Source organism: Hydra vulgaris, chromosome 05, assembly GCF_038396675.1.
Source record: "Hydra vulgaris chromosome 05, alternate assembly HydraT2T_AEP".
Classification (NCBI taxonomy): domain Eukaryota; kingdom Metazoa; phylum Cnidaria; class Hydrozoa; order Anthoathecata; family Hydridae; genus Hydra; species Hydra vulgaris.
In genome coordinates, this window is record NC_088924.1 from 29,593,487 (window position 1) to 29,618,693 (window position 25,207).

At 29.2% G+C, this 25,207-nt stretch overlaps 2 protein-coding genes across 2 annotated transcripts; one reads left to right on the top strand and one right to left on the bottom strand.

Moving 5' to 3' along the window:
• The first annotated feature begins 6,197 nt into the window (after positions 1-6,197).
• LOC136080768 (52 kDa repressor of the inhibitor of the protein kinase-like) lies at positions 6,198-9,675 on the top strand. The gene is made up of 2 exons (XM_065797854.1): positions 6,198-6,419; positions 6,562-9,675. The coding sequence occupies exons 1-2, from the start codon at positions 6,208-6,210 to the stop codon at positions 9,389-9,391; spliced, it is 3,042 nt and encodes a 1,013-aa protein (XP_065653926.1). The 5' UTR covers positions 6,198-6,207; the 3' UTR covers positions 9,392-9,675.
• Positions 9,676-11,068: 1,393 nt separating this feature from the next.
• On the bottom strand, positions 11,069-20,516 carry LOC136080313 (uncharacterized). The gene is made up of 8 exons (XM_065796931.1): positions 20,512-20,516; positions 20,331-20,343; positions 20,142-20,210; positions 19,988-20,029; positions 19,556-19,612; positions 19,381-19,467; positions 11,290-11,356; positions 11,069-11,174 (listed from the first exon to the last, which is right to left on the bottom strand). The coding sequence occupies exons 1-8, from the start codon at positions 20,514-20,516 to the stop codon at positions 11,080-11,082; spliced, it is 435 nt and encodes a 144-aa protein (XP_065653003.1). The 3' UTR covers positions 11,069-11,079.
• Between the last annotated feature and the right edge of the window lie 4,691 nt (positions 20,517-25,207).

Below are 25,207 nucleotides of genomic sequence, written 5' to 3' on the forward strand. Positions count from 1 at the left end.
TAGTATTGACTACTTTTATACCATTTGGGTTAAAATATGTGGCATTTAAGATCTATAACATGTAGTATTTTCCACCTATATCCCATGTAGGATTTGCCACATAAAACCCATGTGGGATTTACCATATAAAACCCACATGGGACAAAATAATAATCCCCATATGGGTTACATATGGTAAAAACCCACGCGTATCCCATATGGGATTTACTATATGGAATCCCTGTGGGATTTACCATATGAAACCCACATGGGACAAAATAATAATCCCCAAACTTTTGTCTTATAAATGACTCAAAGTGCATTTCTAAAGAAGAAAAACAATGCAAAAGTATAGTGAAATTAAGACGCAAGAAACTAAGAGCTATACAAAAAGGTTTTTGTGATCAAAACGAAACATTAGTAGGTGCATTTTATGGAAGTGGGAAGTTTTGAAGAATTTTTCATTTGTTTTTATTTTTAAATTAAGTTTTTTTCAAAATCATGTTTAATAGTCTAGCGACGGAGATATTTTTCAAACCGATAACCGATTTGATCTGAAATTTAGTACACTTGTTTGTAACACATGCATTTGCAACCTCTACTAGAATTATGTTTGCAGCTAATTGCGTTCTACTTTTGTGAGTGATTTTGTGTTCTCAAATAACACCAAAACTTCCAAATACGACTAAAATTTTGATTTTTTTTTTGTCAAAATCCAAAACTTTTAGTGTATTTTGTAATTGCATAAGTAAAGGATCACAAGGCTTTTGTCTATCAATAATTATGCGTATAATTAGTTTTTTTAAATTTAAAAATTTTTACTTTTATTTTAATCGTATAAAGTATGTTATACACTATTAAAAATTGAAAAAAAAGTTGAAATGCAAAAATTTTTTTTTAATGGTATACTACCACCTTAAAGAAAATTTTTAGAATATAACTTATAGTCTGAATCTTATTATATGGTCTTAACATTCACCTACTTAAAGTTAGTAAGTGACCGGGGCCCCTGCCCCGGCTAAACAAACACAATTTGATGGGGTTACTAGCCGGGGCTGGCCTTTTGTTGTTGTTGTTGTTGTTGCTGTGTTTTTTTATTTTTTTCAAGTTAAAATTAGCTATGAAAGTTTAAGAAAATATAAGAAAAAGTCACAAAAATAATATATACAAATATAATACAATTCATAAATATTTACAATGATAATCAAGAAAGAACAAAGTAGATCAGATGGATATATGGTGTCTTTAAAAGATAGGAAAAGAAGCAACGATCTTATAGAGAGTATGAGAGTAGTAATTATATTTATAGTGTGTACCAGAGAAGATGATAATGATGCCAATTATTAAGATTATGATGATGATCATTGTCATCATAATCATCATTAGACGTTTTACACGATAGGTTTGCTACATACTTTATCGGTTAATGAAATTTAGATATTTTTGCGGAAAAATAATAAAGTATTTTTATACTTATTATCATGTCAACTTTCGTCTTTTGATTTAAGCGTTAAATTTAATTCATAACACAATATTTCCGCATTTTATTTTTTTTATGTAACATTTCCATTTGTGCGATAAAAAATTATCAAATCGCAATGAATTACAGTGAAGGGAAGTGATTCATATCAGTATCCATTGGTGGTTTACATTTGCTCATCATTCACCTGCCTTCATCTATACAAATATCCTAAATTTTGGAGAAATAAAGAAAAAAAAATGAATTGAGAATCAATCACACCGTTAGTATAAAATAGTCGTAGATTTTGCGCATTTCACAAAACTTTGGTTTGAAAAAAAAGTACTTTTTTAAAACTGGCCATAATTCACATTTTAGTCGTTTTTCTCGCAAAATGTTAGGTAGCTATGTTCAAGTATAACTTTTTTATAGAAAAGATTGAAGATTCAACAAAATTTTGAAATAATTTTTGTGATTCATCTTTGTTATATATGTTTAAGCTCTCATTATCATTTTGAAAATTTTTAGATTAGCTACTATTTTGTAGCAAATCTAACCATTTTATAAATTTTTTTTATGCTTTATTTTCAAAGTTATCCAAAAAGTTATAAGAAATATTGACTTTTATGTAGCTACAGTAACGTTACACGCAGTATTTGAAATTTATTCGAAAAAAAGTGATTATTTTTGTTTGAGGTTCTATAATAGGAGCATATTCATCATTCCGTCGGAATTAGAAATGCTACTAAAATGCAGCATTTCTATTTTTTCAAAAATTTTATGAGAAATAAATAAATTAATCTAACTTTAAAAAAGCTATTCTTTTTTTTTCACTGATTATAAATATTCTAGAGTTTCCTAGTAAGGGGTCATCCATAAAGTACGTACGCTCATAGGGGGGAGGGGGGAGGTCTTCAAAAAGCGTACGAAAGCGTATGGGAGGGGGGGGGGGAGGGTTTAATTTAAAAGTACGTACTTCGATTTTCTAATTTATCACAATTAACCAGCTAATCAATAGAAAAGTTACATTCTGACTAAAGATTCTAGTTTGCCAACATAAAAAGATGTATGGTATATCGAGTAGAGGGTATAGTTTTCCTCTATGCACACACATGTATGGGCGCCCTCAGAATTTTTTGACGTTCCAGATAGGACACTTTCACACATCGTGCAAACTCCTAACTTAAGTTTGTTTATACCTATGCCAAATGAGGAGGCCTTGCAAAATATCGGGATGGCGGAAGCCTGTGAATAAAAAGCCTTAAAATGCTTACCCTCCCGACCCCCAAAATAAGAGGGATGTAAATTTTGCATGGTCATAACTTTTTTGTAATTTACAATATTTTTCTACAAAAATTAAAATCTGTCGATAAATTTAAATTTAGTTTTAGATGTTAAATTTAAAAATTTTGCTACATATTTCCCTCACGTTTGGGCAGGGAAGGGGGGAGGCAAACTGCATCAATTACGGCCCTGAGTAAGACCTGAGGGCCGTAATTGATGCGACGGAGTCACCCCTAAAAAAAACGTGTCAATGGCGTTTCAAAATCTTCCAAATTTGACCGCTAGGTTTTGCTAAAATAAAAAGCTTCTTTAATTAGCAAAAGGGCACAAAATTTGCTGTTGCCCTCTCCCACTGGGTTTTACCCTTTGTTTTCAATATTACTGATCTCACCTTAGACTCGTTTTTTACTTACTAAAGAGGGGTGCCTGAAAAAAACGTCCACCCTAAGTATAGTTTATTTACATTTGATTCGTTATTAAAACAAAAAAAGTTTAACATGGATTTCACCAGGAATCGAACCTGGATCTCCGATGACTATTACTGCCGCATTAACCTCTCGCCTTAATACGCTCTAATCATTACAAAATTTTAAATTTATTTAAATTAATATTTGCATATATACTCAAAGGCGTTTTAAAAATGCGCAAACAAAGAGCTTTGGGGTCGTATAAAGTATCTAAGGTACCCTCCGTCTTTTTTTTTTTTAATTAAAATTTTTTATTAGGAAAAAAAAAATAAAAGAGGGTTGGAGGGGGAGATATGTGAGGGGGGGGGGGTATTTGAGAAACGTACGTACTTTTAAGGGGGGGTGGGGACATAAAAGTACGCATGGCAACAGGGGGGAGGGGGGGTGTCAAATTTCAAAATTTTTGGCGTACGTACTTTATGGACGACCCCTAATGTGCCGTAATGGCACGGGATAAGCTTTATAGAATTGTGTCATCCCTATAGCAATTTTTCTGCGATTCAAAAAATGTGAATATAAGATCATGTTCAAAAAACTTCTGTACACAAAAGCGTAGCATGGAATAAGATATAAAAATAAAATAACGAATAAGAATAACAAAAAGGGAATAACAAAATGCGCACAAGGATAAAAATGAAAATATAAAAAATTGTAACGCAACTAATTCACACACTATAAAAGTAAAATAATATTTTTATTAATTTTTTATTGTTATAAAAGATTCAAACTGGTCCTAAAGTTTCTCCAAGTCTAATTTTTTGGCTACCTTATTTCTGTTAATAACCAATGCTAGACAACTAACTTTCATTAAAATTTGACAAATCTAATGTTACACTTTTTCAATTTAGAATGGAGAAACGCCGCTCTGTCACTGCCAATGTGCAAAGTAATATCCAAGCGGTTCTTAGTTCCAGAATCGAAAAGAGAAAAAAAGATTAATATAATACGATATCTTTTTCTCGCAGTTCCTTAATTCTGTTTACAAATACTTAATCGTTGTCGAAACCTGAGGCAAAAACTTTCTGCACTCTTTTTTCAATTATGTGTTTTAATTTACCTTAAATTTCAAAACTGCAAGTCATATTTATTAACCTAACAAAGGTAAGGTAGATCGCCATTTTTGAATTAAGAAACTAATTATGAACTATTTAAAACAATTAACCAAATAGACAATCAAATGGTTGAAATAATACAATATATAGGCAGTAACACCAACAAAAATGATTGAAGTATTATATTTTAAAGGTAATAACAACAAAAATTGTATTTGCTAATTAAAAATCATTTTGTTCAGTTAAAATTTTCAGAAAAATAAAAAATAGTTTTATTTTATAAAAAATAGTCTTTATTTTAATCAACACATAGGGTAAAAGAGTCCTTTACATGTGTTTAGTTGTTTACTTGGTCACTAAGAAACATGCAGAGCAAAAACGAGTTGCTTAAAAGTTCCGAAATCAAATCGGAAAAAAAAAACTCCATTCGCTTTTTAAGTGGAAAATAACTTTAAAATTAAAGACACATTGTTACAGCGATTGAGGTGACGACTAGACAATCAACTCTATGTATTATATTTAATTTAATTTTTATAGTAAACATACAAAATTATCATTACGTATTTTATATTAAAAATTAAACGGATAACTACAATTATTTTTTTTACTATTCTTGGAATAGTAAAAATGGATTTTAAAAATATATTATTCTCAGTAAGACATATATATATACATCCTCAGTAAGAGTTTTTTAATGTTTTTTTCGTATCTAATTTTATTAATAATTTTATTCATTCCATATTTTTCTAACAACCGCTGACCTTGATCAGAACTTTCTAACTTTTGTCTGACTAAACTTTTTATAACTGGTAAATATCGACTAATTTCTTTCTTGAAAATAACCATTAAAATACGTTTATCGCTATGATCCATTTCCTGATTTTCACAAATTTCATCATCAACCCTGGAGACATCTGCATTTATTGATTTTGTTAACAATAATAGTTTATCGTAGATGGATTCCTTAATTGAAGAATCGGATTGTCTTTAATTTTTTCATGAATATACGGAATATAGCAACCTTGAAAATCATGATCTTTGAAAAGATGCAAGATTTCTGCAATTTCATTTGGGGTCCATCCTCGTCTTATTGTACTCGTACTAGCTGTTGGCTCGTTAACAATATTACTAAAATCTTGATAAGAAGTTCTCAGCAAACTTATTAATTTGGTTTTCACATTCGTTTGGACTCAAAAATTTTTTTTCAATTTTGTTTGTTAATTTGGCTGTATTTTTCATGGTCTTAATAAGATTGTAATTTCTAGCGGCTGTTCAGGGGCGGATCTAGGGTACGTCTAATACGTCTTAAGACGTACCCAAAAATATAAATTATACTATATTCGATTATTAATTGAATTTTAAAAAAGTATATATCTTTTTTACGTTTGCGTTTTACATTTACGGGCAATTGTGAAATAAAAATACCAATGGTTCTTGTTTAAATCGATTTTTAAAACGTATTTAAAAGTATCTTAACCGGAGGTTTAAGCAATTCTTGATAAATAATATTTACCTAAACAGATCAATAGACGTACCCAATTTTATTTTAATATATAATTGAAAATCTTTTTAAATTTTTATTTAGCTTGTTAAAAAAATAATTGAAAATTTTCTTTACTTATAACAATTTTTGGACGTACCTCATGCATAATACCCTTAATAAATTTTTGACGAAATCTATTGTTTTGCAATCATCAGGAGGTAAAAATAATAATAATATTCTATAAGTGATAAAATACATCAATAAACGTACCCAGTATTATTTCATTATATTATTTATCTTTATATTTAATTTAGTTTTCATTATTTATTTTTTAAATATTCTGTTTTTTTTTATAAAAAAAACACTGTCGGACGTACCCTAACACATACACCCTAATATACATACGAATAATTCAAAATATTCAAAATTTGTTTAATTTTAAATGTTCAAGCATTAATTTGACTGTCCGAGTATTAATTTAAAATGTCAATCAATCAAGAAATTAAAAACATTATGTTACAAAATGATAAAAAAAAATTGATTTCTTTGAAAGATATGTTAGAAAAAAATATTAGTTCTTGTAAAGATATTATTATTGTCGACTCTTGCAAAGCAGAAAAAACTCTTAAAATTTTTGAAATCTATCTTCCAAAAAGTTTTAAAGAAAAACATAATGGCAATTTTGTTGTTTTAAGGTAAAGATGTTTGTTCAGGTTCCATAATTTTCTAAATAACTATTTGGTTAATTGTAATGTTATATTGACTGCTAGCTAGTTAAAAATATTTATAAATTTTTCATATAAATACATTAATTATTATATTTTATGTATATCTCAGGTCTCAATCAACTGGAAACTGTCTGTACAGTTCTATCTCCTTGTGTCTAACTGGAAATAACTGTATGGCTAATGATTTAAGATTACAGACCTCAATTGAATTATTCTTAAATGCCGAATTTTATTCTAATCATCCAACTTTTCATAATGCTTTTGTTAATAATACTAGCTCTTTTCTATGCTTTGATAACATTCTTCCTTTATCAGTATCACTAAATTCTTTGGATTCAGGAAAAAAAAGTTTAGATTTAGTTCAAGAAGAAGCTATTAATAATTGTAACAATGAAAACTGGTCTTCTTTCCTTTGTATTCTTGCATTATCAAGTGTTTGCAATAAGAAAATAGAATGTTTACATCCAGATTTTGGTCTACATAAGTTTAAAACTTTATTCAGCTCTACTATTGTACCTCGAATAACCTCTTTAAACAATATTGAGTCTTTTTATCTCCTTTTTTGTTATGAAGGTGTTTTATATGATTTTTCTGCTCCTTTCCAACACAACCATTATACCCCTGTGATAATAAAAGAAAACTTAAAACGAAAAATTTCAAATGAAAGCACAAAAATGTCGCAGACTAAAATAAAATTTTATTTTGAGGCCAAACATCAAGATAGTAGTCTTTTATTGGATAATATAAAAAGGAAACCAATGGAAGTCTCTACTCAACCACCATTATCATTATCAAAATTTAGTAAAATTACATGTTGTGAATCATTTTTTTTACCGTCCAAGAATTATGATATTGGTTATTTGGTTTCTAACTATACTAGTTATTCAAATGTTGCAAAAACCTTAAGTAATTCTGAACTTCAACATTTAGTTAAATCTGTTTTTGTACCTTGTAAAACATATTCTTTTCCTAAAAATCTGAATGGGCGAAGTTTTCAATTTATGTGGATGGAAAAATTTCCATGGCTCACATATTCAAAAATATTTGATGGAGCCTTCTGTTTGCCATGTGTACTTTTTGGGTGCAATTTTCCATCTGAATGTAGTTTAGTCGAAAGATTATTTAGTAAGCCTTTTGATCGCTGGAATGAAGCTTCTCGTTACTTTCAGATACATGCATTTGGCAAAACCAATGATAGGTCTGTCTGCAGAAATAAAAGCTTACATGTAAAAACTGCTGAAGTTTTATTTTCAATGTCGTCCATTTGGTCTTGTAAAACAGAATCAATAGATATTACATCTCAAAAAATAGTTCAATCACAGATTTCTAAAAACCGACAGTTATTACAACCTATTATTGAAACAATTATTCTCTGTGGACGTCTTGGTCTTTCTTTACGAGGCCATAGAGATGATTTGGAGTTTCATCCTGAAAATGGTGAGTTTTCTAATCATACTGTAGGTAATTTTATTGAATTGTTAAATTTTTGTGTTAAAGCTGGTAATAAAGTTCTTGAAGATCATCTTAAATATCATCAACGAAATGCATCTTATATATCTAAGATATCACAAAATCAGTTAGTAAGGTGTTGTGGAGAAGTTATTACTGACACAATAATAGCAGAAATTAAAAATTCTAAATATTTTTCTATTATTGCTGATGAAGCTTCTGACAATTCAAATAAAGAACAGCTATCATTAGTTATACGATTTGTTGATTCGAAGTTTAATATAAGAGAAGAATTTATCAGTTTTTTACATTGCACAAATGGTGTTACTGGTGAAGGATTATTTGATATTTTGTTAAAAAGTATTTCAGATTTTTCTTTAGATATCATGAATTGCCGAGGACAGTCATATGATGGTGCTGGAGCGATGGCTGGTCATACCAAAGGATTGTCCTCTCGCATTTTAAATCTAAATGAAAAAGCTTCATTTGTTCATTGCCATAGGCTAAATTTAGCTATTTGTGCCTCGTGCAACGTACAATATGTTAAGAATCTTCTGACACATGTTAAAGAAGTATCATATTTTTTTAATCTTTCACCTACGAGACAACAAAAGTTAGAGGAGCATATCGAAAGTACTGTTCCGTCGGCTGTTAAAAAAAAGTTAAAAGATGTTTGCAGGACACGTTGGGTGGAAAAAGTAAATGGATTAGACACTTTTCAAGAACTTTTTATTCCTTTGGTCTCTTGTCTTGAAGAGATGTCTTTAAATGTCAGTAAGAGTTTTAATCACTCAACATCTTCAAGTGCATCGTCTCTTCTGAAACTAATTACAGGTTTTGATTTTATTGTTGCTATGTGCATAACAAGAAATGTGTTTGACTTGAATCTTCAAATAACGCAAATGTTGCAGTCAAAGAGTAATGATATTTATGATGGTTTAAATCTTATTCAGGCGTTGAAAGATGTTGTATCTTCACTTAGAAATGTAGTTGATCAGCACCATCAAATGTGTTATGAACAGGCTTTAAAAATTGCACAAAATATTAATGTAGCCGAAACAAAGCCAAGAACTTCCTTTATTTCCAAAAACAGAGATAAAACACCTTCTGAATCTATTTCTGATTATTTTAAGTTTGTTATCACGATTCCTTTGTTAGACCATCTCAGTGTTGAACTAGACACAAGGTTTGATGATACTACCTTAAAATGTTATAAAGCACTTGTGCTAGTTCCTAGAAAAATGATTTCAGTAGTGCAATGTTCTCTTGACACCAGTTGGAAAGACTCCATCATATCTTTCAGTGACTTTTATGGAACAGATTTACCGAATCCGCTTGCTTTGTCTGGTGAGCTTGATTTATGGGAAGCCTTCTGGTTAAATTTTAAAGGAGATATCCCTTCTAATATTTCTGAGACTTTAAAAGCGATAAATTTTCCTGGTTTTGAAAACATAAAAGTTTGTCTAAAGTTACTTGCTCGTTTCAATTAACTTCATGTGAGTGTGAGCGGTCATTTTCTTCGCTTCGGCGCCTAAAAAATTACATGCGAAGCACCATGGTTCAGGACCGCCTAAATGGTTTAGCATTAATAGATAGTTATACATATAAAAAATAGTTATAGATATAAAAAAAAGTCATTGATAAGTTTGCTACTATTAATCGTAGATTAACTTTTAAATAAAATTGAAATAAATATAAAATATATTTAAAAAAAATTTAAAAATATAAAGTTTAAAAAAATACAAATTACTAAAAATAAAAACAGAATAAAAAAAGTCATCTTTATTTGCGACTGGTAAAAAAAAAACGGCTATTTTCATAGCCACAAATCTTTTTAAAACATTATTTGACATGAAGAAATTATTGGCATACATCACGTTACATACGTTGGTTTCAGATATATCGTTGTTGCTGTTATCATTCTTTGTAAATGCTATGTTGTAATAATTATAGTGTAAACGTTTTTATTTTTTGAAGTTTTAAGTATTATGCAAGTTTAAATAGAATAAAGATTTTAAAACTTACTTTTGCTATGCAAAATGTAAAACTAAAATTGCGGCATCTAATTTCTTTATATAAAATTCAATATTTATTTTTATAATAAGTAATTATTTTGTTATATTTATATTTTTTATGTTTGTTACAATATAAACATAATATATAATTATTTACGATAAAAATATAAGATGTGTAAAATGTGTAAGATTATAATTTAAAAATGGAATGTGAAAATATTAAGCTAATTTGTGAGTATAAATAAATCTAACTTGTCAATATAAATAAATTTCTAAATTTTATGTAAATATACGATTATACTATGGTAAGATGTCCTAGTAATATTCTTGCGTATTTTTTTTATAAATACAGATACCCCCTACAAAAACTTTATTGAAAAATTATTCGGCAAATTTAGACTTGTATTAGGCAAGTTTTTAACTATAGTTAGCAAATGTCAGTAAACGATGATTTTTTTTTTTTAGAAGTAACTCGGCAAAAACATACGTTATTTTCAAAACCCAATAAATGATTTTCAAAAGCATTTAAAACATTACTAACTGATTCTTCATCTCTATCTCCCAATAAAAAATCATCTATAGACCCATCTGTTTTGTCTACTTCAACATTGTATTCCAAATCGCTATCTGTTGATAGCGATTCGGAATACAAAGAATCTGTTTTGCATATAAAGTTTTTGTATCCACTACAATTACTTTCTGAAGAACCACTTTCTGAATGAGTAGAACTATCTTCTGGTTCTCTATTATTAGATTTAAAAATAGGTTCAATTTTTTCTTCTTCATAGCCAAACATAACAGTTGCTTTATTTCGTATTTTACCATAAAGCTCTGTATTATTAAATATTTCCAGATGAGACTTTTTAAAATAATATGACATGTTTAATATAACTAAAAAGCATCAACAGGACTAATTTTCATTTTTTTACGATAATGTATACTAGCATTGCTACTTTTGGAGTTTTGAAGTCTGAAAATAGATACTACTTTAGAAGCTGATTTTTTCAACAAAAGGTGATCACTTTTTTTAAATAATTTTATATGTCTTGGCAAGTTAACAACCTTTGCCCCACACCCAGGAAAAGGACACAACTTCTTACTTCTTTTTGGTTCTTCTGCATTTTTGTGTTTAATTTTTTTATGTAAAATATCTCTTTTATTGACTAACTGCGAGGAAGGTTTCTGAGTATCTTCTGAATGATGTTTTGCGTTGTTGTTTCAATGTTATTATTATTAATTATGGTCTGAATTTCAGAATCTATAAAAAGTAATAAAATAGATTAAAAAAAAAAATTAGCAAAAAAGTTTAAAAAGATAAAGATGTATATATAGAATAAAGAATTTAAAAAAATAGAAATGTAATAAAATAAAACCTAATTTTGACGAAATTCTTCTAACTTTAGTTACATCTGCAACATCACATTTATGGTGAAATATATTCTGAAACAATATATTTTTTTAATGATAAAAAATTTTTCTTTAAAAGAAATAATAATTGATATTTGTCTTGCATGCTTAATTCGATGGGGGTTAGAAATAAAGGTAAAGGAAGAAGGGGGAGGGGAGTGGTAATTTTATTACAGTCTAATAAAGTAAGGGGAATCTTAATAAGAGTGGATGAGAGTTTTTCTTTACAGAACACGCATAAAAAAGTTAATGCTATATAAATTAAATCTATGGTGAAAAACAAACAAAAAATCAATTTTGACAAATGAAGATTTAAAAGATTTTTTAAAGGTCAACGATTTTTAAAGCCTCATTACACTAAAATTTTTTATTTTTATCAGTGATTGATATATATATATATATATATATATATCAGGGACGTGGTGGCCCAGTACGAAGGTACGAGGACTTGTACTGGGCCCTTAATCTTGCTTAGGAAACTGGGCCCCCAATACTCAAACAGAAAAAATTTATATCAGTTCTATAAGTTTCTATCAGGGTATTTTTTACAACATTTAAATTAACTTGCTTTCACGTCGGTTTGTTTGTTTGTTTGTTTGTTTGGTGTCCGCTCAAAACAAATACTTGGTCAGCGGTAATAATAAAAGAAATACGCTAAACTTTAGTTAAGCGTAAATAAAAGAAATCGTTAAGAAAAGTAATTTAAACAAACAAAAAACAACAAACTTTGTTTAGCGTAAATAAATAAAATCAATGATGAATAATAATAACAAAAAACTTTGAAAACCTGGAATTGATTTTATACTGTAAAAGACTAAGTAGCGCTTTAATAATTTACTTATAAATAGTAATTAAAAATAATAATTAATGTTCCTAAAGTAAATAAGTAAAAAAATACCTTAAAAACGTAGAAATATAAAGGAGAAAGCTAAATATAAAAAAGAAATCTGGAAACTAAATATGATCGATTGTCTTGCTCGAGAAAGAGAATGGAAATTTCGAGCTAAAGCAAATGAATCATCTGAACAACGAACATCTAGGCTAAAAAAAAGAAGAGAACGATATGTTAAGGCAATGGCGGCTGAAACAAAAGAAGGTAGAGGCAGCAGGGCCGTCTTAAGGCTATCGGGGGCCCTAGGCTAGACTTAATTTGGGGCCCCCTTTTTCCTTAGTAAAAAAATTAAATCAAATACTAAAATAGGAAACATTTATTAAAGCAATGATAAAATTTACATGTGACGTTTACGTGATTTTTTTCTTGAAAATTCTTTAATAATATCATCAAAATCAATGGTTAAAAGAACATCTGATTCAATTGACATTAACGACAAACAGTTCAATCTTTCTTGCAGCATGGTTGAGCGGAGTTCATTTTTTATAAGTTTTAGTTTTGAAAATGATCGCTCGCCAGTGCAATTTGAGACCATCATTGACAGAAAAATTCTAAGGGAAATTTCAATATTTGGAAAAGTTGATTCCAAGTGGTCTCTTTTTAATGTTGAGTAAAATTCTGTAAATGAATGTTCATCTTTTGAAATGTAATATTTAAATTGCTGGCACTCAAAAAAAAGTTCATTTTCATTTATGTCCTTCTTATAAATTTGTGCTAGGCTTGAACAATGGTCTTTTAGTTCAACATTGGCAATTGTTTGAATGTTTACTAGAAATCCGAAATTGTCATTGATCTTCTCATATGCTGATGTTCTTTTTTCTAAATTTGATGTTAGTGAATCAATAACAGGAAGGTATGTTTCAATTTTGAATTTATAACTTCCCTGAAATTCCAATTCTTCAGCCTCACCATCAAAGAAGGCCATACGTCGGCTTCTTTTTTTTGTTCTTTTTGAAGAATCTCTGTAGTCAGTGTTTGGAAGCAAGATTTTGGCTTTTTCCTGGTAATTCTCAAATTGACTCCTCAAATCTTTAATGAAATGCAACAATGACTTTAGAATCCGAACTGCAACATCCAGGTTTAAATTTTCTTTCTGTAAAATCTTCGATGTTTCATTAAAATGACAAAGAATATCATTCCAGAAAATTGTCAGAAAAACAATCTCAAAAGTGTTCATTTTCGTGATAAGATTTTGAGCATCATTTTGAGTTTCTTTTGACTGACTTATGTCCTTGATCAAAAATTCAAGTGCTTTTTTAATCTCATCATAACTGTCATGCAGACAAGTCACAGCATCTGCACGTGCTGACCATCGAGTTCCAGAAAGCTGTTTGACAATTTTTTGCCTTTGCCAACAAAAGACAGAAGCACTTGCCAACGATGAGTTGATGCAGAAAAAAAGTTGTAGAGGCATTGAACAAAGTCAAAAAAAATAATTGCTTCTAAACAACATCCAGCTGCACTGTTGCCAACCAGATTTAAAGAATGTCCAGCACAAGGAATAAACAATGCTGATTCACTTTTGTCTTTAATCCTCTTTTGTAGGCCTGAGTACTGTCCTGCCATATTTGATGCATTATCGTATGACTGCCCACGACAGTCAGATATTGAAATTTCATTTTCTTGTAAAAAATTCAAAACCACTGTTTCTAAATGTTCAGCTCCATGCCCGTGAATGGGAACAAATTGCAAAAAACGCTCAACTGGTGCCAAGTCTTTAACATATCGAACTGTAAAAGTTAATTGATCTACATGTGACTAGTCTGGAGTTGAGTCAACGCTGATTGAGTAGTATTTTGCTTTTTTTAATTCAGAAATTATTTCGCTCAAAACTTTATTTCCCATTAGGCATATAAACTCCTCACAGATATTGGCGGAGAGGTATGAAGTATTACCTTTTCCAGAATTTCCATGTTTTTTCATGTGTTCATGTAGGAATGGGTCAAACTGGCTAAGTAACTCAAGAGTTCCTAAATAATTACCATTTTGCTCTGAACCAATGGTTTTATTGTTTCCACGAAATGGCAATCCTCTTGATGACAAGAACTTTACAACTGCAACAATTCTTTTCAGCACATTTTGCCAGTACAATTGTTCGTTATGTAACTGTTTTATTAATACAGAGTCAAGCTGGCCACTTTCTCTCTGCCGACTGGAGTAAGTAAGCATATTTTTGTGATGTTCAGAACCATTCTCGTGTCCAGATATACATTTTAAGGCATTTTTCCAGTCATCAAATCCAGTTGTGGAAAAATTAGAGTGTTTGCTGGAGAATAAGGTACAAGCAAAGCAAAAAACAGAACCTGCTGAAGGTGAGTATAATAGCCATTCACGATTGACAAATTCGCCATTGTGTAGTTCACGTCTAAAGCAAGATTTTGATAAGTACCTTTTTGTCCGCAACTCAACCTTTCCGAATTTTTGAAGCTCCCATCATTGTTCTGGCACATGGACGGGCCATTAGAAATCCAAAATGATTGAGCTTCTTGGGATAACTGATGCCACAATGCTGGGTCAGTTTCTTGAGTAGTTTTTGTTGTTGCGTTTGGATAAGTTTTAATTTGATTTGATTCTGGCTCCTGTGCTGGTTCTGGCTCCTGTACTGGTTCTGGCACCTGTGCTGGTTCTGACTCTTGCTCTGGTTCTGGCTCCTGTTCTGGTTCCAGTTCCTGTTGAATTTCTAGAGTTTCATTTGGCAACAAAGCACTATCAATGCTTACGAAATTTGAAGTTGGACAAAGAAATACATCTTCGGACACAACAGGCTTTGACTTTTGTACCAAAAGAAATGATGTCAAAGGAAGATATTTTGAAATGTCTTCTTTTGCTTTAGCGGCTTTTTTCCTCTTTGCAGCACCACTTTGATAAGTCCGATTAGACATGTTAAATGACTTTTTTTCAAAACAGATGTTTTAAGTTGATCACAGCAATTTCAAATTCAATCTAATGGGATATTTTAAGTGCTTGTATTTAACACTTCTTATCGGAAAATTTATGTTTATTTTCGGACGCATGCATGCATTTTTGCTTATCAAGAAAAAAAAAATTCCCTAGGGGGCCCCCAAACTGAAAAACTGATACTTTTCTAAAAATAATTTTAAAAAATTTTATCAAGAAAAAAATTATTCCCGAGGGGCCCCCAAACTATGATTTCTTCAGAAAATTTAGAAATATAATTTTTTATTTATATAAATTTTAAAAAAAATTCAGACACATTTTGGGGGCCCCTAAAAATCGGGGGCCCTAGGCTGCAGCCTACCTAGCCTATGCGTTAAGACGGCACTGAGAGGCAGATGTATTGTTAAACTAAAAGAATACCGAAAACAACCATTTTAGTGATGAACGATTAAACAATGTCTCCTTTTTATCTGAAATTAACCATCCCATCAATAGAAAAAAAGAGAAAATTGTTATTGAAAAGTTCAAAACAATAAATATATAAAATCCATGAATTCATTTGCTTTACATTGATAAATATGGTTAATATATGTTTGATAAATAATATTGTGTTTAATGAGCTTTTGTTATTACTTTCATTCACTACTACTCAATATGCTTCAGTCCACTCCCTATTGGTTAATGGAATTTATAAATGGTACAACTATGTATAAATTCCATGGACCGGTAGTAATTATAACTCAAACGAAAGAAACCAATGCCGTGGTGTCTATAATAGGACTAGTTTTAATTTTATATTTTTTTATATTTCAGGTGAAATGAAGGAACAAAAAAAGAATCAAAATTGAAATACAAATCTGGTGCTGAAAAAAATGCTCAAAAACGACAACATGAATTGAAAGCAGCTAGTAATGGTAAAGTTAACGGCAGGTCTCGCGTCAGTGCAGGTGCCATAAATACAGAGAAAAGCTAGGACATCATTTACAGCAACAGAGAATATAGAACTAACATCAACATCCATTGTGAATATGACAAGTAAGCATTATTGAAACAGAGCCAATAACAGAGATTAGTAACCAATCATTTGTACAAGAAACTGACAATAATCAAAATGTCATAATTGCAGCAGATAAAAGAGCAGAACTATAAATATTCAGACACATTCTGAAACCGAAAAATTACTGAAACTAAGAGAGTGCCTGTAGAAATGGGTTACTATGAAGTGCCTGTAACTGCAGCGGCCGACCAATAAAGATTATTTAGCGGCGGACCAATAAAGATTATTCAGCGGCTCTACCAATAAAGATTATTTAGAAGTAACCATACAACGTTGTAAATGTCACTGAAAATGATCCAGCAAAATTTCTAGAGCTAAAAAATGCAAAGACGATTGATAAAAAGAAATTTAATGTATTAGGGCCAAATCAGCCAACAAAACATTCAAGGTTATCTAAGTCTCACACTGAATCAGTTAAAATTAATGACATTGAAGTTGTGCAGAAAAAGTCATGGCTAACTTACTCTCTACTGATACTTGTTTATGCTTTGGATAAAGTGAGGACAGAAATTTTTTACGTGATGGGTTTGATAATTGATCAAACTTGTGTCACATCATAACCAAGCATTGCACCCAGAAAAGCCATCGAAATGCTGCTGAAGCTATGGTTCAAGCATTATCAGACTCCACAATTGATAAATATTAAATATTGAAACCACGAGACATCTGAACAAGAAACGTAAAGAAGTGGAGAAACTACATCAATACCTAATACGAGTTATTGATGCTATTCGGTATTTGATCGCAGAGAGTATTTCTTTACGTGGAAATGTGGAAGCCAACTTTTACAATGACTCTGAAAAAAGTGAAATCTTTCAATGTAGCGCGGTTAAATTTCTAAAGTTGTTAAATTTACTCAGTCAGTATGATGAGGTGCTGAACGAAAAACTTTCAAATGTTTGCAGTGCTCAAAAACAATCTGCTGGAAGGGGTGCTAGAATTACACCTCTTTCAGATATACACAAAACAAGCTAAATCATACTATGACACAGATAGTCAAGAAGATACATACTAAGACACAGATAGTCAAGAAGGGTATTTCAGAAAAGGGAAATAACTCAGTATTCTTTTCACCATCAGCTGATGGCAACAATGATATTACACTCTACAAGCAAACTTCTATTGTATTACGTTATGTTACGCTTGCTGCAGAAACGGCCGTTGTAAAGGAACATCTGATTTCAATTGTTGAAACTGGAACAACTACTGGTGAAGGAAAAAGTCAAAAAATCAAAGATGAAATCAAATCAGTTAACGTAGATATTTAAAAGTGTATAGGTATGTCTTTTGATGGTGCAAACAATATGCAAGGAATAAACAAAGGAGTTGTAACACATTTGAAGCAGTGTTCTTCCATGGCAACAAATATTTATTGTGGATCTCATGGAACAAATCTGGTTATGAAAGTTTGTACAAAATGTTCTATTGTTTCTGTTCACTTTTTTGGAACAGAAAACAAGCCTGGTAATGTGCAGAAATTAAAGACTTTTCTATACGAAAACTCAAGGAAACGAAATAATATTTTTGTGAAGTGCAAATTTCTTCTTGAGGATGTGAATCAATCTATTGAACTGGCTGCTACTCTAAGTGTTCGTTTCAGTGCCTTACAAATTGCTACAGACCAACTGCTGACATTATAACAGGCAGTAATCGATTGCCTTGAATAAATTTCAAATGACATGGAACTTAAAATAAATATTCAAAGTCTTTCAAAGTCAAGGTCTTTTATCCCGATTTCAGTCATATGAAACAATTGTGACTTTATGTCTCTTCAAAGAAATTTTTACTATCTTGGTTCCCCTAAATAAAATTCTTCAAGGAGAAACACTTGATTTTTTGTTTGCGATAATGTCTGTCGATGTATCACTGGAAAAGCTTCAAGTATCAAGGGACAGTGCTGACCAAAATGCTATTTTATCTGCTGTTAAAGTTGCAACTGAAGCTCAGCTTGAACAGCAAATATTTGTTGAGAATAGGACTCGCAGAAAGAAACGACTGGATTTCGATGAAACAGAAGTTTAGCGACTTACTCAGGCTAAAGATCGGTGGCTGGCAGAAGTGTTTTATACTCTAGTGGATTCAACAACTGCAATTCTTGTTGACAAATTTTCTTTAGAGCGAAAATTTTTAGAAAGCATAGACATCTTTTATTGAAAAATATAAGTGAAGATATTAGTCATAATTTTCATAACTCTAATTCACAAGAAAAAATTTAATCAGTGCTTGAAAAATTTAAAATTGGTATCAGTTTAAATTAATTCACTACTGAAATGGTTGATTTTGTGGAGATCGACAGAAAAGCTGCTGAGAAGGATAACAAAACTTTGCCTTCTTTCCTCACCATTTACAATTTTATGCTGTAAACTATGTTAGATGCTGTACTCCATTCTGTTGCAGTTCTATACAAGATATTTAGTTTAATTCCAACAAATTTAGCATGAGAGAGTTTTCAGCAAACTGAAACTTGTCAAAACTCGTCTAGCAAATCGGTTTAAATCTTAGCATGTTGGGGATCGTGTTCTCTTGTCAGAGGAACATGAGAAAATATGGAGATTGACCCATTCAGACATAATAAAAAACTATGCTGATACAAATGAGTTACGTAATATTTTGTATCCATGAAAAACTTTTTTTAGTACAAATATAATTTTCCTTGATCAGTTATTTTTCTCACGTTAAAAGTACTTCACCGGGCCCCTCTTCTGGAAATTCGTACCTGCTTTTTAGGTGTCACCACGTCTCTGATATATATATATATATATATATATATATATATATATATATATATATATATATATATATATATATATATATATATATATATATATATATATATATATATATATATATATATATATATATATATATATATATATATATTCTAATTACTAAAGTCTGCCTAGTGTTGATTTTTTTTTTTAATTTTTAAATATAGCTTTTTTGTTGATACCAAGTAAAAATTAATAAAAGGGGAGGTCTTTATAAACTTGGGTTGGGTAGAAAAAAAATTCAGAGAATTATAAAACATCCCCTCCTGTGTATTAAGCAATAGTACAGAGTCAGTTAAAAAAAAATTAAAAAAGTGATTGAATAAAATATAATGATCACAGTTTAATGTTTATTTAGAAAAAATGTATAAAAGGATTTTATTGCCAGAGACTTTACTCATTATTACAGAACTGTAGAGGATTTTATATTAAAAATATATACCTTTTTAGCACAAAGCAAATCCATTGTACAATTAACTTTATTTTCTTGAACAGTTAAGGTAAAACTAGCTTCATTTTCATAACTTTTCTAATTAAAAAAATTAGAAAAAAAATTATAGTAGGGAAATATGAAATAAAATAAACTAAAATATTAAAATTTTTTTAAAAAAATATACAGTTTTAGGACAGTCTTCTTTGATAAAATCAATGCTATCATCAACATAAGCACAAATCTAAAAGTTTTAACAATAGTTTGTAAAGAAAAACAAAAAGCATTTGTAACAATTATAAAAATAAATATTGTCCAAAAAGGATATAAAAATAGCTACAGTTATTTATTCTTTATTGGCACTGAAAATGATGAATTTATTTATTGAAAATGATGATTTTTAACTGATAAAATAATGTACTTTATAGAGTTATAAGGTTTAAAGATCAATTAATTTTTTACAATTTTTTACTTTATTGTATGGACTTTTTAAAAAAATATTAAGCAACTTTGATAAGAATATTGCTTGCTATTAATGTGTTAATACTAATTAAAAATATTTGTAACTATTCAAATATTTTAGCAACCAAACTAAACAATACTTTACAATAAAACTAACCTTTTCAACTAAATCATTTAACAAACATTGGACCACACTTTCCTAAAAAATAAGGTTAAAATAGGAACATTGAAAAAGCATAAAATATTTATATCTTTTTTTTTTTAAAAAAAAAATCATTTTCACAACTAAATTTAATAAATATTTAACTTACGTTAGATTCAAAATCTTTGTTAAATAAAGTTATGTTTATTTTTAAATCACTTTGCTCTGGTAACTCATTCTTAAATTATAATACATAATTAATTTACAAACACAAAAACAAGAACTTTGTATAAATACATATATACAGTATGTGCCAAAATTGTCACCATGTTTGAACAAAAAAATATTTTATATATACTTTAATAGAAAAGCTGTGAAAAAAAATAAAATTTTAGTTATATTAATTAAATTTAAGACTTAGCTAACTAAAAATATTGTTTTTTATTAAATTTAGAGGATATTAATTTTTTTTTTAATTTTGATGTGAAAAGCTATTGGTGACATAAATAAGTCTAAAAGTGGTCGAAAGAAATTTTTACACCATATTAGTATATCAATTTATTGGTATTGATATTAGTATATCAATTTCAATCTCAGATGCAATTCCATCTCTGGCATCATTAGAATTTACCCCAGAGAATGTAAGACCTCTGTCAAAAGCACAACCTAGGAAAGAAATGCTCACTCAAAGAGAAAGTATACAGAAATTCTTACAGATACTCCAGTAAAACAGCGACTTATGGCTGAAGAAGAAGATAGTTCTAAAAAGAGAAAGTCCAATACTTCCACATCAACAATCAAAAAGAAAAACATTAAAGGTGAATTAAAATGGAATTAATGTACTTTTACGCAATAAAAAAAATTGTTTTTTAAACAAAATGTTATTGTGTTTTTATATTCTAAAAACAGAAAAAAACTCCATTATGCTTATTTCGTCGTTGTACAAACAAAAAGTCATCTGTACAAACAAAAAGCCAAAATCAACTTTGAAAAAAGGGCTTAAAAAGATGAAAAACAACATTTAAAAACGGTTGCTATGCGCGTTGCTAGGGTAATTTAAATAATGAACATCTAAATAAATGAAATTTTGACCAATATCAGCATAGATAGCAAAAATTTAAAAATCAGCAATAGTTTCTACGATAAATTTGAGTTAAAATAAGTGTATTTTTGAAAAATTAATTTTTTCAATAATTTACACTTTTTTAATAGGGTTGTGCCCCCTTAAGTGAAAATGAGCCAGTATACTGGAAACCAGCGATTGCATGCAAGCGAGTAAAACATTTACCACTCTCGTACAGCAGTTTGAGCAACGGTGAAAAATTTTGTTTAACTAAATTCTTACATTTCGAGTCATTCTAAAGCATTCATTCGCATGCTCAAAAGTGTTTCTTTAGGCCAATACAATGAAATTTCAGCACATACACTGAGTTGCAGAGCAATTCCAAAAATCTATAAGTTTATGAAAAAAAACAATTGTTGACTTATTAAATGCAGAAAAAGATGGACTTGAACGAATTGCCTTAACATCAGATATCTGGTGCCAAAACAAATTATTCTTACATAAGCTTGACAGGACACTACCTACAGACAAATATTTACTACCTTGTAGACAAATAGTTACTACCTTATAGACAAATACTTCCGCCTGAGAAGATTCCTTTTTGCAATGAGGTATTTTCCAGAGGACCATACGGTAAACAGCATTAGTACCAAGATAACACGAAATAGAGCTGAATCCCAAAACAGTGAGGTGGATCACAATTGTTACAGACGTAAAAATAGTGATCCACCTCACTGGTGGTAACAATGGTGATCCACCTCATCCACATCAGACGTAAATTAACATTGTTATTTTACGTCTGATGATGGTCTATACAAATTAGACCGAAATATCACAAAAAAGCAAAATTAGTTAGAACGATGCTGTTTTGATGTTTTATAACTTATTATATATATATATATATATATATATATATATATATATATATATATATATATATATATATATATATATATATATATATATATATATATATATATATATATATATATATATATATATATATATATATTTATATAGTTCGGTGTCTTTAAAGCGAAAATTTTAAAAGCGAAAGTCGCGAAAGCGAAAAAGTTAAAAGCGAATAAGGTGAGTTAAGCGAGAAAAATTTTTTAATAACATTGGTAACATTAATTGGTAACAGTTAATATTGGTAACATTAATTGGTAACAGTTAATATTTAAGAAAGGAAAACGCAATTGACAACAATAGTCAATTGAATTGACTATTTATATTAAAATTGCTAATTTTCAAAGGTCATATATTCTAGGACAAGAATAAGTGGAAAGAAGACTAGGTATTTTTTATAGAATTAGAGAAATCAGTTAAAAGAATCAAACTCTCGATGGGACTTTGACTAATTTAAATTTTAGCATTGTTTAGGAGAGGAATAATTATTAACAAAGACTGGATTTATTACTTTTGAGTTGTGTCTGGGGCTTTGACTAATTTAAATTTTAGCATCATTTAGGAGAGGAATAATTGTAAAAATAGACTGGATTTTTTTCTTTTGAGTTGTGTCTTAAATGTGTTACAATTGAAGTGAGTCAATTTCAGAAATGAGCATTTTGCTCCAAAACGTGTAAAAGTTGAGTGTTTATACAAATGATAAGAGGCAAACTAGTAGACTTCACACAAAAAATTTAGTTAGAAGTGGTTCTCTTTTATGTGCCATCATATCGGCCAGTTATATTTACTGGAGAATTATCTGCAAGGCAAAGTAAATTTTTTAAAATTTGTGTTAAAAATAATGTTATCAGACAAACTCATTTATAATTCATTTTATAAGAGATAGTGTAAGATTATTTTATTTTTGACTACTTTCTTATTTTGTATTGTGGTTGTTTTTATTTTTTAGAACATTTCAAGAAAATGATTTAATTAATAACTTCTTGGCTGATGCCTAAAAGATTTTTTGATGGCAATTCTGCATTAAGCGTTTTATTGTAGTATAAAAACATGCCAATAATCCAAAAATTATTCTGCGTAATGTTTTTTGGATCGTTTGCATGTAAAATTTAAAATTCACTTATTAATTGTGAAAAAGATTCTGCTTAAAAAAAAAAGGCTCATAAAGTGTGCTTGGCTAATTAGTTTAACAAGTTTGCATCATGATGATTGACTGGTGAGAAACTTATTTACTTTTTTTGTAATTAAATGATTTGTTATTGCTAATTATTCTGTTATGAATTGTTTGTGACCTAAGTATAGTAAAGTTTTTATTTCTATATATGCATTACTTTGCATAAATATATATATATATTTTTTTTTACAGATTGGTTGGTAATAGCCTTTATTATCTTATTTTTTTGATGTTCAGTATACTGTTATGTTGTTTATGAACTAGATAAAATAGTTTATAAAACATAAATTACTGCAGGCTATAGATGAATCTAATTTTAGTTAGTAATTTTTTTTCCAATACAAAAAAAATTACTAAAAAAAGAATTTTGTTACAAAAAAAAAAGTGTAAAATGCATAACATCACACCTAATACAATGCGTTGGGGTAACATTAGAAATGTTTTTTTGTTTTTCTTAACATCTTCATTTCCAAAAAGCAAGCAACTACTATTACAGAAAAGATGAAATTTATAGAGCAAAATAACGATTAACAGGAAAATTAATAGATTGTGAATTATATGAATCAGGAAAACAAGATGAAGCAAGTGGAAAAAAAAGTTTAAGGAAAAAAACTAGAAGAATAAGAATTTTTGGAGAACTTAAGAACAGTCATTGTATAAGGATTAGACTTTATTGAATGATGAGTAACACAATTTTAGTAGATGGCACAAGAGACGCTCTGTAGAGCAGTGTCCATTATAATATTTATAAAAAATAGAAAGAAAAGCAACATTATGATAATGTTATAATGGTTGGAGGTTGGCTGCAAGCAGCTCCTTGTTGGCTGCAAGAGCAGATCAAGGTGCAAAAACAATTCGTTTTTGTACCTTGTCTAAAAGAGAAAGGGCATCACTGGAAGATCTGCCCAAGATATGGCAAAAGTGTTCCATACAAGGGTGGATTTAATATTTATAAAAATAATGCTTATAAATTTGATAACATATCAAAAGTTGACAATATATTCAAAGACTGACGAGTTATAGTAACAGTTAGAGTTTATTTGATTAAATAAATAAAAAAACTTGTTGCATTTAGTTTAGAATTATTTATTATTTGGTATTCTAGCTGAGAGTTATATTTACAGTTAGAATTTATTTGATTAAATAAGTAAAAAAACTTGTTGTATTTAGTTTAGAACTATTTATTATTTGGTATTCTAGCTGAGAGTTATAGTTAGAGTTTATTTGATTAAATAAATAAAAAAAACATGTTGTATTTAGTTTAGAATTATTTATTATTTGGTATTTTAGCTAAGAGTTGTAGTTACAGTTAGAGTTTATTTGATTAAATAAATAAAAAAACATGTTGTATTTAGTTTAGAATTATTTATTATTTGATGAAGCGTGGAAAATAACGGGCGGTCAACGGTCACTGACCGCTCGAAATGACTAAAATTGCTATTTTGACCTCTCAAAACGAATTCTTCCCGGTCAAGGTTGACCGGTTGAAAAAAAAAAGAGTTATATAACGTTTGAAAAATTATCAGGATGCCTTTGAAAATGCATATACCAAAATTTCATAAAATGTAAATCTTTGAAAAAAGCTTCTAAAATAATTTTATCGTTTGTACGCTACTTTAAATCGCTTCGTTAGTGAGTATTATAAATGACGTAAACTATTAGTTTTTTTGCTTCACTTATCAAGACTAATTTCATTTTACTGGTGGTGAAATCCATAACTGCTTTTTTCATAAATGATTGAAGTTCTTATTTTATTATTGTTTTAATAATAATATAATATTAACTAAGAACATTTTTTTATTCCTACATTTTATTTATATATTCTTTATATCATTTTATTTATTTTTCTTTTTTTCTACCTTTTGCTTTTACATTTTACCTTTTGCTGCCAATTGCAATGAAAAAATACCTTTATTTTTTATTTTTAGTTTCATTTATCCGTAGTCAACAAAACTTACAAAGTATCGACTAAGAGCCGCACACCAGGCCCTTCTGTGATGAAAATAAATTTTTTTAGATTTCAATTAGTTAAGACTCCGGAAAATAGAAAGTTCGTATTTGAAATTGTCGAGGTTCTTACGTTCTCTAT

Coding starts and splice junctions, on each gene's coding strand:
- LOC136080313 (XM_065796931.1), bottom strand. Junction 20,030..20,141: donor ACAAAGATTTTGAATCTAAC/GTAAGTTAAATA, acceptor CTTATTTTTTAG/GAAAGTGTGGTCCAATGTTT. Junction 11,357..19,380: donor ATTTGCTTTGTGCTAAAAAG/GTATATATTTTT, acceptor ATATTGTTTCAG/AATATATTTCACCATAAATG.
- LOC136080768 (XM_065797854.1), top strand. CDS start 6,208: ATGTCAATCAATCAAGAAATTAAAAACATTATGTTACAAAATGATAAA. Junction 6,420..6,561: donor GGCAATTTTGTTGTTTTAAG/GTAAAGATGTTT, acceptor TGTATATCTCAG/GTCTCAATCAACTGGAAACT.